Genomic DNA, 16,459 nt, shown 5'->3' on the forward strand with positions numbered 1-16,459 from the left:
TCTATATTCCCAAGAAACACAATTTTAAGTTTCAATGTGTTTTTAAATTCACTTTGAATTGGAGGACAGTTGCTTTACAATATTGTGTCGGTTTCTGCCATGTATCAACATGAATCAGCCATAGGTATATGTATATGTCCCCTCCCTCTTGAACCTACCTGCTGCTTCCCACCCTTTCCCACCCTTCTGAGTTGTCACTGAGCACCAGATTTGACCTCCAGACCGCCAGAAGGTATAAGGGATTCTTTACTTTCCTCTCAATTTTGCTGTGAACCTAAAACTGCTCTTAAAAAACAATAACTGTGGAGACAGTAAAAATATGAGTGGTTGCCAGGGGTTGGGGAGAGGTAGAGGTGAATAGATGAAGCACAGGATTTCTGGGCAGCAAAACCACTGTGTGTGAGGCTCTGATGATGGACACGTGTCATTACACACTCATCAAAACTCAGAGAATGTAACATCCGAGTGAACCCTGACCCTGACGTCAGCTGTGGGCTCAGGGTGAGTAGGATGTATCCTGTGGGTTCATCGGTTATAATGAATGCACTACTCTGGTGAGGGCTGTTGGTTTAAGACACACAAGAATCTAGCACGTATTTTTTATGTTTTCTCCCCAAGCATGAATCACAAAACCTTGATGCCTAGTAGGTGTTTATTCATTTAATATTTGGTAAATGGATCTCCTGGGACTTTAATTACCCTAGTTCATGGCTGTTATTTCCCAAATCCTCTTTAGCTGTTGGCCTGCAAAACTTCCCAGTTAGGACACTGCAGGGAGTCTTTGAAGGGGGGCCCTCCAGTTCGGGACAACTAGTTACCAGTGTGGACTGGACGCCGTGAGGGAAGTTTTAAAAGGACACATGCCTTTGAGTTGTGACTTGTCCCCCACCCCCCTAGCTGTGTCATCTTTGAACCAGAAAGAAAAGGAAGTTAAAACTCAGAAGAGACCCACCAATGGAAATACAGGTCTGCTCCCCTCACGATGGCCCTGTGGGTTGCCCAGGGTGACAATCTGCCCAGAGATCCGCCTTCCCTGGTTAAATTTCTGTGAAGGGGCAGAAGCACAGTCACAATGGGAGCCTGGAAAGAGTGGCCACTCCTGGTGGCTGCCTCCCACCCTCCCCTCCCTGGGCTCTATGAAACCCTACAACCACACCACACTAATTAGCCCGAGAATGGAAGGGGTTGTCATGGCGACCGAGCACTTTTTAAAGCACAGGAATGGTGTTCATTATTGTTCAGTGTCTTTAGCTGTGGCGAAAAGGTCAGTGTGGCAGTTGTTTTCCATATGAATTTTGGCCTGAGAGCGAAACTGAATGTGGAATGTTCCTCGGAGGGACTGGAAGATGGTAAGTGCGGCTGGACTTTATGGATAGGGGTGTCCATTTAGTAGTATTTTTCAGAGTTTTAATAACTAGTACCAAACTAAGGAATTGTATGGACTTTGTTAAGTAGAGATCGGAAGAAAAGGAGCAAGGGAAAAACAGTATGGGTGAGGAATGGTGAAAGTTTAGAGAGATTTTTTAAAAATTGGACAAGTCTTGAAGCATCAAATGATTAAACATGAAATTTGTAGATTTCTCTGACTATGAATTTAACAGTTAACTAAGCCTGATGTTTTATTCAGTGTTTGTTTTATGTTAGCTCTCTGTTGGTTATTGTGGATTCAGATTATAAGAACTTTTAACCACATACCTTCAGAACTGTGGACCTCTCCTTTTTTTTAATCCAAAGATTAAGTAGAGGAGTAACCAAGGCTAGTTTTTTCATGCTTTTATTCTATTCTTTCTTGTCTAAGAATATTTGAAATAATTAAGACTATAAAGCAGTGAGCCACAGTTCTTTGGGTATTTGCCCTCGTTTATTGGCTAGTTTCGGGTAGAATACTGCCGAGTAGAGACAGTTTAACTACAGTGTTTTAGGGAGAAATTAAATACGAGAGAAGTGATTCTGCTGCATGGGACAGCAACTTTTCCATCAAACGCTGCAAAGATTTGCAGAGCATTCTTCAGATTTATGTTTTGCTAGTTTGGAAAGTGAACAGGATAACGTGCCTTTCAGCCTGATTTTGTGCTAATAACTGGCTGTGTTTTTAAAGCTCACAAATTTAAGCCACTTTATGTCTTTGCACTTTTTTAACAACATCTTTGAGTCCTATGGCACTATTTTTCAGTCATCTTATACACAGTTCTATAAGATAACAAAATACAAGTTAATTAAAGGAAATGGGGTGTCTGGATTAAAAAACACTGCTCAAAAAGCTGAGAGTGGGAAATGGCCTACTTCGGGGCTTTTCCCTGAAAGACCGTTGTCCTGTCAGCAATGCCAGCTTGTTTGGCAACTGAGCAGATCTGAGAATGCGGTTCAGAATATTAAGTCTTGGTCTGATTTCCCCTGTCTTTGATTTGTGTGTTCCGGGATTAATGTATTTAGTGATCATAGTATGGAGTGTGATAAACAGCGTGTTTGACTAGAAGTTGAGAATTTTCTCCACTTACAATCTCTCCTTTTCCTCTCTAGCCCCTAACTCTTCCCCTAGTCCTCCCTGGGTCACTTCACTGCATTCTTCAGCTAAAAAAATGCCTGGAAATTGAAGTATTAAAACAAAGTGACAAATGTATGACACTTTAGCTTCTTTGGAAAATGTAGAATTAAAAATGGTGGTTTGGTTATGATATTCATAAAATAATCAGAAATTTGAACCTGGATATTAATATCAAGAAATTATTGATATCTTTTAAATATAATAGTATTGTGATAAAAAGTGATTGAAGGGTTAGTCTTTTAGTCATGTCCGACTGTTTGCAACCCCATGGACTGTGGCCCACCAGGCCCCTCTGTCCATGGGGATTCCCCAGACAAGAATACTGGAGTGGGTAGTCATTTCATTCTCCAGGGGATCTACCTGACTCAGGGATTGAACCCTGGTCTCTGCACTGCAGGTAGATTCTTTCCCATCTGAGCTACAGGGAAGACTCATAACAGTGTTGTAGTTCTATTTAAAAATGATACTGATCGGGGGACTTCCCTGGTGGTCCAGTTGTTAGGACTCTGTGATTCCACTGCAGGGGCACAGGTTTGATCCGCATTTGGGGAACTAAGATTCTGCATGCCGCACAGTGTGGTCGGAAAAAAAAAAAAAAAGTTTAAAAAAAAATGATACTGGTATGTTTACAAATGAGAAGGTGTGCTGTCTGGGACTTGTTGCCCCAAAACATCCAGGAACAAAGAGTACAAGGGCTAAGGATGGGGCAGGGTTGATAGTGCCGGCTATTATGACAGGTCTATAGGTACACGGGATGAGTTCGTTTTCTCTTGTACGTATTTGTGTAGGCCTAAAGTGTATGTGTGTACAGCTGTGGTGTGGGTGGTCTTGTTAATAACCTCATCTTCTCACCTCTTTGCACATTTTAGATGCCTGACCAGTTTGACCAGGCAGTCGTGGTCAACCAGCTGCGGTACTCGGGGATGCTGGAGACGGTCAGGATCCGGAAAGCTGGCTATGCCGTCCGGAGACCCTTCCAGGACTTTTACAAAAGGCAAGATGGAGTTGCAGAGACCCTCCTTCTTTTCAAAGAGATTGGGGAAAGGGTTGTAGCCCGAGGTGATGCTGGGCGTTCTCACGTTGCAGGTATAAGGTGCTGATGAGGAACGTGGCGCTGCCTGAGGACATCAGGGGCAAGTGCACGGCCCTGCTGCAGCTCTATGATGCCTCCAACAGTGAGTGGCAACTGGGGAAGACAAAGGTAAGATTTCAGAGAGCGAATGGCTGGCCCGTCAACCCCCGGAGAGATGTCTGAGTTCAGTGTCCTGTGATGACTGCTAACCAATTGTTTTTCAGCACTGGGAAGATGGTATCATGGTATCACGCTGGCCAACACTCTTTGTCCTTCCACCATTAACCTTTTATTTGAAGTCCTTGACTCTCTGGGGACTCTGTTCTTGGGGACCCATTGAAGCATCACGTCCTGTGTATATTTTCATTCAGTTGGTCAACAGATGTTGGCTGATAGGCAACTCAGTGCCAGAAAAGAGCTGGGCAGCCTCCAGCATCTAAGAAGTGAGGCACCAGACCCTCTAACTTTGCGTTGTCATAACGCTGCGCGTTCCCTGGGCACCGCGGGAGCTGTTGTGTGGGAGACCAGAAATCGTCTGAAATCATGTAGGTTGCCCAAAGTCCAGTCCCAAAAGCCAAGGTGAAATCCATTCTTTACACATGCAGGTATGAGGCCTTTACCCCTGAGCTAAGTGGTGAGTGGTCTGGCCTCGATTGCAAAAATTAGCCATAAAATTGGCAGTGCAACCTTTTCTCCCAGTATCAGAAATGGCCAAAACCCCCATGTGGGCTTCCAGCCTTGTCTCCCCTCCCACCTCCAGTGTCTAACCACACAGGAGAGGCAGAAATGCAGGCAGCTGGGGCCTGGCCTTTGAGTGTATGGATGTCCTCAGAGTTGGGGGTATTCCTTGAGCCGTAGTGTAGGGTCAGAGAAGTATTTTAAAGTTGCTGCTCAGATTATGTTTTTAACCTAGGAGTTTCTTTGTATAAAAAAAGAGAGGAAGAAGAGGGAAAGAGAGACAGGTATCTTGCAGTTTGACTATCTTCATCTTAGAGCTGCTCTGATAAAATACCACAGCATGGCTTAAACACACACATTTATTTCACAAAGTTCTGGAGGCTGGAATCTGCGATCAGGGTGCCTATGTGGTCAGGTTCTAGCAAAGGGCTCCTTCTTTCTTTACCATCAGCTGCCTTCTTATTATGTCCTCAAACGGTGGAGAGAGAGTTCTGGTCTGTCTTCCTTCTTTCCATCATGGGACCTCACCGTCCTAAATGAAATTACTTCCTAAAGGCCTGACTTTCAAATACCATCACGCTGGCAGTTAGGGCTGCAGCATATGAATTGGGGGCAAAGGGGTGCTAGACATTCAGTCTGTAACACTGATGTGAAATTAATGACAGGTATTTAGGCACCAACTGGAGGTGACTTAGTACACGCGCGTCTATTAGGGTAGAAACAGCATGCAGAGGTATTGTGTGAGTTACCTACTGCTGTGTAACAGTCAGCCATAAACTTAGCAGCTTTCACAGCACGAGGCAGTGATCTCCTAGTGTCTGTGGGTCAGGGCTCCAGGCACAGCGTAGCTGGTCCTCTCTCTGGGTCTCAGGCTGTCAGCTAGGGCTGCATTCGCTTCCAGAGCTTGTGGTCCTCTTCCCAGCTCATGTGGCTCTAGAATTGAGTTCTTTGTGGTTGTAGGACTGTTGTTGTTGTTGTTCAGTCACTCAGTCATGTCCGATTCTTTGCAACCCCATGGACTGTAGCCCACCAGGTTTCCCTGTCCTTTACTATCTCCCAGAGTTTGCTCAAACTCATGGCCATTGAATCAGTGATGCCATCCAACCATCTCATCCTCTGTCGTTCCCTTCTCCTTCTGCCCTCAGTCTTTCCCAGGCCTCTCTTTTCCTGCAGGCTGCTACCCTGAAATTACTCTCAGCTTCTAGAGTTTCCCACCCAGTTTCTTACCCCATGTAGTACACGTACACGGTACTACACAGTGCACATAGTAGGAGCTCAGTCAGCGTCAGTTAAGTGCTTAAATCAAAACACACACACACACACTGTTAGGGAATGACACGAGCTTGTTATATGTTCAGTCTCAGGAAAACACCCACTGATGTTCTCACCCTGGGCCCACCTGCTTCTTCAGGGCCAGCAGGAGAAGCTTGGTGGAGTCTTATATATAATGTAACACACTCGCAAGAGGGATACCCCTTCACCTGTGCCACGTCCTAGGAGAAAGTCAGATTCCACCCACCCTAGTCGGATTAAGCAAGGGTGTAACTTATCGGGGCGTTTGGGGTCCCTTGGGGTGTGTGTCCTCGCAGGTTTGAAGGTCTCTCTACCGGGAACTCTCCCCTCTCCTTGTTTTAGCCAGTCTATCCTTCAAGTCTGCTTGGATGCAGACTGATGGGAATCGTTTTTGTTTTTTTTTTTTCCTTTCTTTTTTCTTTTTTAAATTGAAGTATAGTTGATGTACAGTGTTGTGTTAAATGCCGGGGTCCAGCCCCGGCTGATCCAGGGTATTTGAAGGGGAGACGGCTTCGGCGACTATTTAAATATTCATCAAAGATATAAAGAGTAATAGAATGAGGATAGCTCAGTAGGAAAATTCAGTGGAGAAAAGAGGCTGAGTAGCTTGGTTTACGTGGGAGACCAATAAAACTTCAAGACAAGAAGCTTGTGCCACTTACATCGGCCACAGGCGTCCTTCCGTTCTCCCGAAGGAGAGGAGACACTGAGGCCTCCCCAGTCGGATCTTAGAAGCCCAGGCATAATTAGTAAGCATGGCGGGTTCCGTGCTCCAGATGGAGACTCAGCCAGAGTGAGAGAGCGACATGGGGAGACCAATCTTTCGAGGAACTGATCCCCCTTCTTTATTTTCCAGAGCCTGTTTTTATACACTGAGATGTTATGCAAAAGTCACGTGGGGACAGCAGTCCTGACTTTTATTAAAGTCAGGTGCTTCATACAAATGTATACAGAGGCCTTAGGGGTGTTACATCATCTTCTGGCCAGGGGGGCCTGCTGACAATTTACGACCCTCTCCTTGTGACGGTGGTCAGTCAACCAGAACACTTTTTTCTCCAAGGGTGATTATTCTTAAAACAGACGCCACCCAAATAAAGTTACATTCCTATAGGGTGAGGGTGTGGTGGGTTTTAGTTAAGGAAAGAATTTACTTAGCCTAAGGTCTAACGTGATTAATACCAAAGGTTAATACTTATTTCTTCTATATATTCATTAATGTGTGTAAGGGCAGGGGATGTGGAGTCTTAGCAACAAACATTGGCTCAACAAATGAAAAATCCTTCACCAATACAATTTCTAATCAGCCCACTATACTTATAGTTTTCTAACTTTTCTAAGGAACCTGTTTTTAGAAGGTTTAAAGCATCTCGTGCCTCTCACGGTTGGGAGGCTGTGAGCAATCACATGTGGCCAGACAAGCCTGTCAGGCAGGCTAGAGAACCTTCAGAGGAGTTTGTAGGTTAAAACACTCTTGTCACGCCCAGGAATTATTATTAACTAGAGCTCTAAGTTAACTCCTTCTCCGAAAGAGGTGGTGGGAGACAGCCCCCCGTAAAGTCAGAGGTGTAGGGGAGAGCACAAAGTAGTAAAGTAGGCAGGCTCTGGTTATGGGGGTAGATGCTCGAGGATTTCCAGGGGGACTCCTGTGGCTCGATCCCGCCTTTGCTTATGTCGAGCCTCCTTCCTCATGACCTTTGTCATGGGCAGAGTACCTCACGCCGGCCCCCAACAGTTAAATCTGCTGTACAGCAAAGTGACTCAGTTATACACATATATACCTGCTTCTCCATATTCTTTTCCATCATGGTTTATCACAGGATATTGAATAGAGTTCCCTGCGCTATACAGTAGGACTTTGTTGTTTATCCATCCTGTAGTAGTTTGCATCTGTCCATCCCAAACTCCCAGTGCACCCCTCTCCCACCTGCTCCCCCTTGGCAGCCCCCAGTATATTCTCTGTGTCCATGAGTCTGCTTCTGTTCTGTAGATCCGTTGATTTGTGACATAGTGTGGATTCCACATGTAAGTGGCATCACATGGTATTTGTCTTTCTCTGGGAATCCTTTTTGACGTGCTTCATCTCCCCCTGCATCGAAACTCACCCCTAAATTGGATTAAGCCCCCTCCTCTGTCATGGCTTCCCTCATAGCTCAGTTGGTAAAGAATCTGCCTGCAATGTAGGAGAGCCAGGTTCAATCCCTGAGTCAGGAAGATTCCCTGGAATCTTACATTCTCTATAATATATTACATTCTCTATAGTGTACCTTCCTCCTATCTCACTTCCTTGTATAGTGGAATAATATCAAAGATCATTGACTTACTGAGCCAATAGCAGTTACTTTTTTGAGCACTGAGCACCAAAAAACCAATCCAACTTCATTTACAAATGGAAGTCAGACCCCAGCACAGCTTAGAACTGGGTGTTGCACAGGGATATAGAGACATAAAAGCATTACCCCTGGTTTACTTATTTGCTGGGAGATGTCATCGCATTATTATTGTTCAGTTGCTCAGTCACGTCCGACTCTGTGACCCCATGGACTGCAGCACTCCAGGCTTCCCTGACCTGCGCTGTCTCCCAGAGTTTGCTCAGACTCATAACCATTGAGTTGACGATGCCATCCAACCATGTCGTCCCCTGCCCTCAGTCTTTCCCAGCATCAGAGTTTTTTCCAATACAATTAATAAATTATAGTGTGATCTCTTTAAGGAATGAGGACACAGCTCCAGGAGAGAGCTCACTGTGAATTGAAATGATCAGAAAAGTATTCAAGAAAAGGAAGTCTTTAAAGAGGAGTTAAATTTTAACTGGTGACACATTGGCAGTAGAATGGAAGCTTATCATTTCATGTAAATATTAGGAAGTAAATGTAAACATGGAGAGCATTTGAATTGTATCTGCTAAATAGCTTTGACCTTGACCAACTTTTGACTTAATTATATGCTAGCAGTGTTTCTGTCTGTGCTACTGCCAGAGGTCTTTGCATTTAAACCCGTAAACCACTAAGGAGCATCCAGATCTTCTGGATAAGAAGTTTCTGTCGACACTTACACGGTAGAGGGAACTGTGGGCAGCGCTGTAGTCAGAAAATCAAACATGGCACCAGGACTGAATTCACAGGCTTAAAAAACACATCTAGTTGTTGAAAGACAAGGATTTAAATCTGCTGGGGAAGCACCCCTAAAGAAGACGGGAGGCTGGCTGATCCCCTGGAGCAGCCCGATCAGGAGATGTGATGTGTGTCCCCCTGAGAAGCTGATTTTAGGGAGGCAGAGGTGGACAGCTGCTCCCCTCTTTTTTTTTGCCTGGCTTAGACTTTTCCCTCTGCCCTGTGACTCTAGCATGTTTCACTTTTCCAGTCACCTGGACTACACTGCCAGACCTTACTTCTTCCGTGGCAATAAAGTCTGCAAGCGGTGTTCTGAAAAGACCTGTTTACTAGAATAATCCATAGGCTCTTAAGCTATCTAAAGAAAGGATTTTTTTTAAAAAAAGAGCCACAGGAAAATATTCATGTTGGGTAGTGAGTCAAGGTTGGCCGAGCAGCCCCCTGAGTGGGTGTTGACCTTTCCTAGGCTGTTTGATGATTCCCGACAAGGACCTCCACTCACAGCAGCTGGATCCTGCTAACTTTATCTTGGCTGTGTCCTGGGAACATGGTGACGTGGCAAAAGGCACCCTGGGCTGGAAGAATTGGATCAATTCCCACTTGTCACTGCATAAATTCAGGGTAGATGTTCTTAATGAAGCCAAGTCAGGTCTCTAAAGCATTTTGCTCCGTTTTCCATTATGGAAAGAGGATCTAGATAAAGATGTGGATGTAAGTCTAATGCGCAGAGCAGAGAGCTCTCTTTGATGGGCATGAAACTAAAACAGGTATTTCTCTGATTCTGATCCAATCAAGAGAGTCCTTAGACTTCTGATACGGTGTAAAACGCTTTTCCTTTCATATTGTTGTTCAGTTACTAAGTCATGTCCAACTCTCTTAACCCCATGGACTGCCGCACGCCAGACCTCCCTGTTCCTCACTGTCTCCCAGAGTTTGCCCAAGTTCACGTCCGTGGTCAGTGATGCTACCATCTTATCCTCTGCTGCCTTCTTCTCCTCCTGCCTTCAGTCTTTCCCAGCATCAGGGTCTTTTACAATGAATTGGCTATTCACCTTAGATGGCCAAAGTATTGGAGCTTCAGCTTCAGAATCAGTCCTTCCAATGAGTATTCAGGATTGATTCCCTTTAGGATTGACTGCTTTGCTCTCCTCGAGTCCAAGGGACTCTCGGGAGTCTTCTCTGGCACCATAGTTCAAAAGCATCAGTGGTGATCAGCCTTCTTTATGGTCCAACCGTCAACATTCCTGGGGTTCCCTGATAGCTCAGTTGGTAAAGAATCCACCTGCAATGCAGGAGACCCTAGTTTGATTCCTGGATCAGGAAGATCCTCTGGAAATGGGATAGGCTACTCACTCCAGTATTCTGGCCTAGAGAATTCCATGGACTGTGTAGTCCATGGGGTTGCAAACAGTCAGACACGACTGAGTGACTTTCACTTTCTTTCTTTCTCACATCCCTACTTGACTACTGAAAGCACCAGAGCTTTGACTATATGGACTTTTGTCAACAAGGTGATGTCTTTGCTTTTTAATACGCTGTCTAGGTTTGTCATAGTTTTCCTTCTAAGAAGCAAGCATCTTTTTCCTTCATAAAGCTTCCTGTTTGTTCATGTGATAAATATATGGCTCTTTGGAATTAACACTTCTGTTTTATTATGTCACCACCGCTGTCATCACTCTTCGTCAAGATTTAACTTGAGTAATTCCATGGGGGTCCAGCAGTTACAGCTTCACGTCCACTGTAAGGGGTGCAGGTTTGATGCCTGGTCAGGGAACTAAGATCTGGAATGCCATACCACACAGCTCCGTCAAAAGAAAAAAAAGTAAATGGCGAATGTTAAAAAAAAAAAAAAAAAGACTTTATTACTTTTTCTTTTAAATAGTAAGCAGAAACATTTGAGTAAGTTCCTTAATGTAGAAGAGTCATCTCAAAGAGAAGTTTAAATATTTCTTTGAAGTCCAGTCTTGGTGAAAACTGCTGCTGACCTATTGTTTTGGTAGAGATTCATATTTCTGGAAACCGTTTATCATTATCGAACAAACATAGTTTATGCTTGTAGCTTCTGCTTCTTTTTTTTTTTTTTTTTTTTTTACTAACCTTGCAGTCTCTTTATGCATCAGTGGAGCATATTACTTGCAATTGTAGGAAGAGCATTGTATGAAAAGGTTTTTTGGGAGAGGTATTGTGGGAGAGTTTTACAAATGCTCAGAAATCCACAGCAGGAGTAGGTAAGGTTTCTGTGAGTCACATGGTGGTAGAATTCTTTATTTGCTTTTTTGTTCAAATGTCTTGGAAGAAACAGAGCAGAAAGTCTGGAAGAATGTGCCATCAGGGGACATGATGCATCGTTGTAGGCCAGAATGAGTCACAGGAGCATAAGTCAAGAAATCATGAATGAGGGAGTGTGTCATTTAACCCCCGACCAGTATTTGGGATTAGTTTTTTTAGGTAATAATTCAAAACTTCTTAGGTGTGCATCACATTGGAAAATACAAAATTAAAAGCTCCTGTGATTAAAAAGTGAAAGTGTTAGTCCCTCAGTTGTATCCAACTCTATGTGACCCCATGGACTTTAGCCTGCCAGGCTCCTTTGTCCATGGTACTCTCCAGGCAAGAATACTGGAGTGGGTAGCCGTTCTCTTCTCCAGGAGATCTTACCAGCTTAGGGATGGAACCTGGGTCTTCTCCATTGCCAGTTGATTCTTTACTGTCTGAGCCACCAGGGACGCCCTGCTGTGATTGAGGGGAGGGTCTTTTATTTTCATACTTTTTCAAATATTAGGGATTCTGATACAAATGCCAGTTACCAGACACACTTATTTTATGTAAATGACAAGCTTAGTATTGAAGTGCCCATAGCCAGAAACAGGCCAACAGATAGCTACCATCTGTTTAGTCCTGATTCTGATTGTCTTGTGGTGGCTGTAACATCAGTGATTCAGTGCTCATTTCAAACAGTTTACAGAATTACACTCTTAAATATCAAATTTTTAATTTGCTTTATTTTTGAGGCCAAGAAGCTTGATTGTAATCACTTGACAGCATGAAGAGAGACTTTCCACGTGATGACAAATAACGTTTTGCAAACGTTTTGTTTATTTCCCCCTCCGCTTCTTTCGTTAGGGGGTCTTTTCACGTCTCTTGTTACTTAGTGCAGACTAGTGCTGGTCCCTGACCTGTTTGCCCTGGCCCACGATGAGATGAGTGTTTATAAACTTCAGTGGCAATTTCACAGTCGTCTTATGCCTGTTGAACTAATAATAAACAAAAAAGTAGGACTTCTATGTTAAATATCCTTAGGTTTTTTTTCTTTCTGGTAATATATTTTGACTACATTTTACAAAAGTCTTAGTCTTTGACAGATGGGATATTAAAAAATCCTTTCCCCACTAGGAATTTGAGATTCCCTCTGCTGGGCAGCATTGCTTTTTGTGTTTGGAGCAAAAATCGGAGAGAGAAAAAAAGCCTTACCCTCACCCCTCCACCCACCCAAAGCAATCTCTGACTCCGAGAGGCCTTCCCTATACTTGCCACTCTGCGGTTGTGACATGTCACTTCCTCCTGGGCAGGTGTTCCTTCGTGAGTCCTTGGAGCAGAAACTGGAGAAGCGACGGGAAGAGGAGGTGACGCGGGCGGCCATGGTGATCCGGGCCCACGTCTTGGGCTACTTGGCAAGGTAAGAAGTATGCAGAGGGGAGGGGGTGTGTCTAGTATGTTTCACCTGATGGTGCTGGCTATTATATGCTTTCATTTAAAATAGACCCAGATGGTTTCTTATCAGGACCAGGCTAAGGAGAGGGCCAGGGCAGTGCTCCCAATTGGTGATGCCAGTTAGCTTGACGTGGGCAGTAAGTGGGAACAGGGGCTCGTGATGTCTCAGAGCAGTAGTGTCTCTGGGGGGCATCGGGCGAGATATTTAAATAGTTTCCCTAGCTCCTTGGGGCCATATACTGAAGCCACAGGCAGTTCGCCAGTTTACCTTGGTGTCGACCCACGGGGTCCACAGCGGCCCCCTCTCCCGGGTTTGCCCAATGAGACAGGCACTTTCTCGTGCATCCCTAGACCAGCGGGCTGGTCCACTGGTCATCATCTCATCATCATACATTACATTTTCTCAAACATAAAAGCCATCCTGCGGTGGTGAATCCTTTTCCCTTTTGCTCCTAAGAACAGCAGAAAGTATCACATCCCATGGTTCTGTTTACAGCCTCACTTCCTGCCAGGACTTTGCAAAGTCAGTTATTAGGAGTGATGTGTTTATTTAGCCAATATGATGATAGGCTTCTTGCTTGAGTTCTGTTATTATTCTTTTGTTTTTCTTCTGTTTTGCCCACAAGGGCCTACTCACTGGCTCCCTGTAATGAGTCCCATAATGAGTGGATCAGCCCCAAATGAGATCCTGCTCTCTTGTCGTGTAACATTAACATAAACTCCTGTGAAGAGCTTGTGGCCTCATTCCGTCCTCAGCAATGCTGTTGTGCTGTTTTCGTTCTCATTTTTCAGAAAGCAATACAAGAAGGTCCTTGATTGTGTAGTGATCATACAGAAGAACTACAGGGCCTTCCTCCTGAGGAGGAGATTTTTGCACCTGAAAAAAGCAGCTGTGGTTTTCCAGAAGCAACTCCGAGGTCAGATTGCCAGAAGAGTTTACAGACAACTGCTGGCAGAGAAACGAGCAGAGGAGGAAAAGAGGAAACGGGAAGAGGAAGAAAAGAGGAAACGGGAGGAGGAGGAAAGGTATGGACTTTCCTTATTTGCATGAAACAAGACAGGACACCTTTGGAGTTTTTATGCTCTGGATCCAGCCTTGAGGCCGTAATTCCCAGAGCATGCTGCTGAACCTGCTGTTGGAAACAGTATCTCTTGGTGGGTCAGATAAAATTCCTTGGCACCACTGAAGACCCAGTTTCATGCATATTTTTATTCATGCAAAGAATAGCTGTCTGTGTTGCCCAAGGAAGACACCCCGTTCATCCTTCATGCCTTTTAAGTCGTCTTTAGCAAAGCTTTTGTTAAAAAGTTCACTCTTAGCTCCTAGTAATGGTAGATGCCATTCTTGTAGCCGTCAACGTTGAGTTTAGCTTGATTTAAGGGTTTGGGAGGGATCATTAACTTAATTATTGCTGGTTTTTTTTTTTTTTTAAGATTTATTTACTGCTGAGCTGGGTCTTCATTGCCACCTTCAGGCTTTCTCTAGTTGCAGCGAGCAGGGCTACTCTTCAGTACGTGGGCTTCTGATTTCTCTCATGGTGGGGTGCAGCTCTAGGCTTGCAGGCTTTAGTAGTTATGGCACATGGGCTTAGTTGCTCTGCACCATGTGGAATCTTCCTGGACCAGGGATCGAACCCAAGTCCAGGGTTCAAACCCAAGTCCCCTGCATTGGCAGGCAGATTCTTAACCACTAGACCACCACGGAAGCCCAGTTAGTGCTCGTTTTGAGATGTCTATGTGAATAGGGTTGGCGCAGATGCAACAATGTGGAAAACTGGGAGATGGGATCACAGTAATCTATGTTCCTCTGGAAACCATTTGAATATTTGTTTTATGTGGATTTTTATTGACTTTTCAAGCATGCTACTAAAGCGTGCCCCTCAACTGCTGAGCAAGCATTTGTAGCTTGTGCATCAGCAGAATGCGCCAGAAGCTTAGTGTTGTGACTTGTTTTTTAAACAATAATCTTGGGGAAAAAACCTTGGCTTTCTGAAAAGTGGTTCTCAGATTTTTTTTTTCATTGCTTTCATTTATTTTCATTGTCTTTTTTCTTGACTATTTTTAGAGAAAGAGAGAGGGAACGAAGAGAAGCGGAGCTCCGCGCCCAACAGGTGAAAAACGCCACGACCACGTGGTATCTTGTCTGTTACCTTCCCACTACTGACACTTTTGGAGAAGGAAATGGCAACCCACTCCAGTATTCTTACCTGGAGAATCCCATGGGCAGAGGAGCCTAGTGGGCTACAGTCCATGGGGTCACAGAGAGTCAAACTCAACTGAGTGACTAACACTTTCACTAACACTTTGCCCCAGGGATTAGAAACTAAAATAATCATATAGGGAGAAGGATTCAAAACTAAAGACACAGGAAGAAGGATTTTAGAGATGTTTCTGTTGCCATTTCTAACCCATTACAGTTGGGTAAAAATGTGTGAATGTCTAAGATTTTTGTGCCAATCACAAAAGCATGCTGGCTCTAAACCAGCAGCGCCACTGTACTAATTTGCTCAGTCTATGATATATAGTACCACAGCCCGGAGGGAATTAAACAAGAGAAATCGATTGTGTCACAGTTCTGGAGGCTACAAATCCAAGATAAGTTTCTGCAAGGGTGGGTTTCTTCTGAAGCTTCTCTCTGTAGGTTCATGGTGTGTCATTTACATGGTCTTACACCTGTGTGCATACTTCCCTGGTGTCTGTGTGTGTGTCCCCTCTTAGAAGGACATCAGTTAGATTGGCTTAGAGCCCTACCTCGGGGCCTCACTGTAACTTTATCACTTCCTTAAGGTCCTGTCCCCATATCCAGGCATATTCCAAGGGTCCTGGGGGTTAGACTACAGAGGATGAGATGGTTGGATGGCATCACTGATTCAATGGACATGAGTTTGGGTAAACTCCAGGAGTTGGTGATGGACAGGGAAGCTTGGTGTGCTGCAGTCCATGGGGTCACAAAGAGTTGGACATGACTGAGCCACTGAACTGAACTGGGGGATAGGGCTTCACATGGCAGTTTGGCAGAGGGAGGGGTGCAGATCAGCACACAACCGGCCCCATCGCATCATGCGGGAGGGCCGCTGCCCCCCTTCTCTGCAGGGTCACTTCCTGACCTCTTCCTTCCTCCGGAATCCAGGAGGAAGCAGCCCGGAAGCAGCGGGAACTGGAAGCCTTGCAGCAGGAGAGTCAGAGGGCAGCGGAGCTGAGCCGGGAGCTGGAGAAGCAGAAGGAGAACAAGCAGGTGGAGGAGATCCTGCGGCTGGAGAAGGAAATCGAGGACCTGCAGCGCATGAAGGAGCGGCAGGAGCTGTCCCTGACCGAGGCGTCCCTGCAAAAGCTGCAGCAGCTGCGGGATGAAGAGCTGCGGCGGCTGGAGGACGAGGCCTGCCGCGCCGCCCAGGAGTTCCTGGAGTCGCTCAACTTCGACGAGATCGACGAGTGCGTCCGCAACATTGAGCGCTCCCTGTCGGTGGGGAGCGGGTGCACAGGCGAGCAGGGCGCCGGGGCGGAGAAGCCCAGCTTCAACTTCAGCCAGCCCTACCCAGAGGAGGAGGAGGTGGATGAGGGCTTCGAGGCTGACGACGATGCGTTCAAGGACTCGCCCAACCCCAGCGAGCACGGCCACTCAGACCAGCGCACCAGCGGCATCCGGACCAGCGACGAGTCCTCGGAGGAGGACCCCTACATGAACGACACCGTGGTGCCCACCAGCCCCAGCGCTGACAGCACCGTGCTGCTGGCCCCCTCGGAGCACGACTCCTCCGCCGGGGAGCCCACCTACTGCCTGCCCCAGACCCCGGGGGCCCTGCCCGCCCCAGAGGGCGACTACGATTACGATCAAGATGACTACGAGGACGGGGCCATCACCTCCGGCAGCAGCGTGACCTTCTCCAACTCCTGCAGCAGCCAGTGGTCCCCAGACTACCGATGCTCCGTGGGCACCTACAACAGCTCGGGGGCCTACCGGTTCAGCTCGGAGGGCGCTCAGTCCTCGGTGAGTACCCGCCGGCCTGGTGCCACCCACCTCCCCGCCTCTTGCCCCCTGCCCGCCCTCAT

The 16,459-nt window shown here is 45.9% G+C and overlaps 1 protein-coding gene across 1 annotated transcript in view; it reads left to right on the forward strand.

The window, feature by feature from the left end:
- Positions 1-16,459, forward strand: part of MYO10 (myosin X) — a 259,996-nt gene that overhangs the window by 213,101 nt on the left and 30,436 nt on the right. The window contains exons 20-25 of the mRNA XM_070774825.1: positions 3,415-3,539; positions 3,632-3,746; positions 12,268-12,374; positions 13,202-13,435; positions 14,475-14,520; positions 15,540-16,397. Of these exons, the coding sequence (XP_070630926.1) occupies positions 3,415-3,539; positions 3,632-3,746; positions 12,268-12,374; positions 13,202-13,435; positions 14,475-14,520; positions 15,540-16,397 (1,485 nt within the window). The remainder of the gene's footprint in view (positions 1-3,414; positions 3,540-3,631; positions 3,747-12,267; positions 12,375-13,201; positions 13,436-14,474; positions 14,521-15,539; positions 16,398-16,459) is intronic.

The sequence above is a fragment of the Bos indicus genome, chromosome 20 (assembly GCF_029378745.1).
Source record: "Bos indicus isolate NIAB-ARS_2022 breed Sahiwal x Tharparkar chromosome 20, NIAB-ARS_B.indTharparkar_mat_pri_1.0, whole genome shotgun sequence".
Classification (NCBI taxonomy): Eukaryota; Metazoa; Chordata; class Mammalia; order Artiodactyla; family Bovidae; genus Bos; species Bos indicus.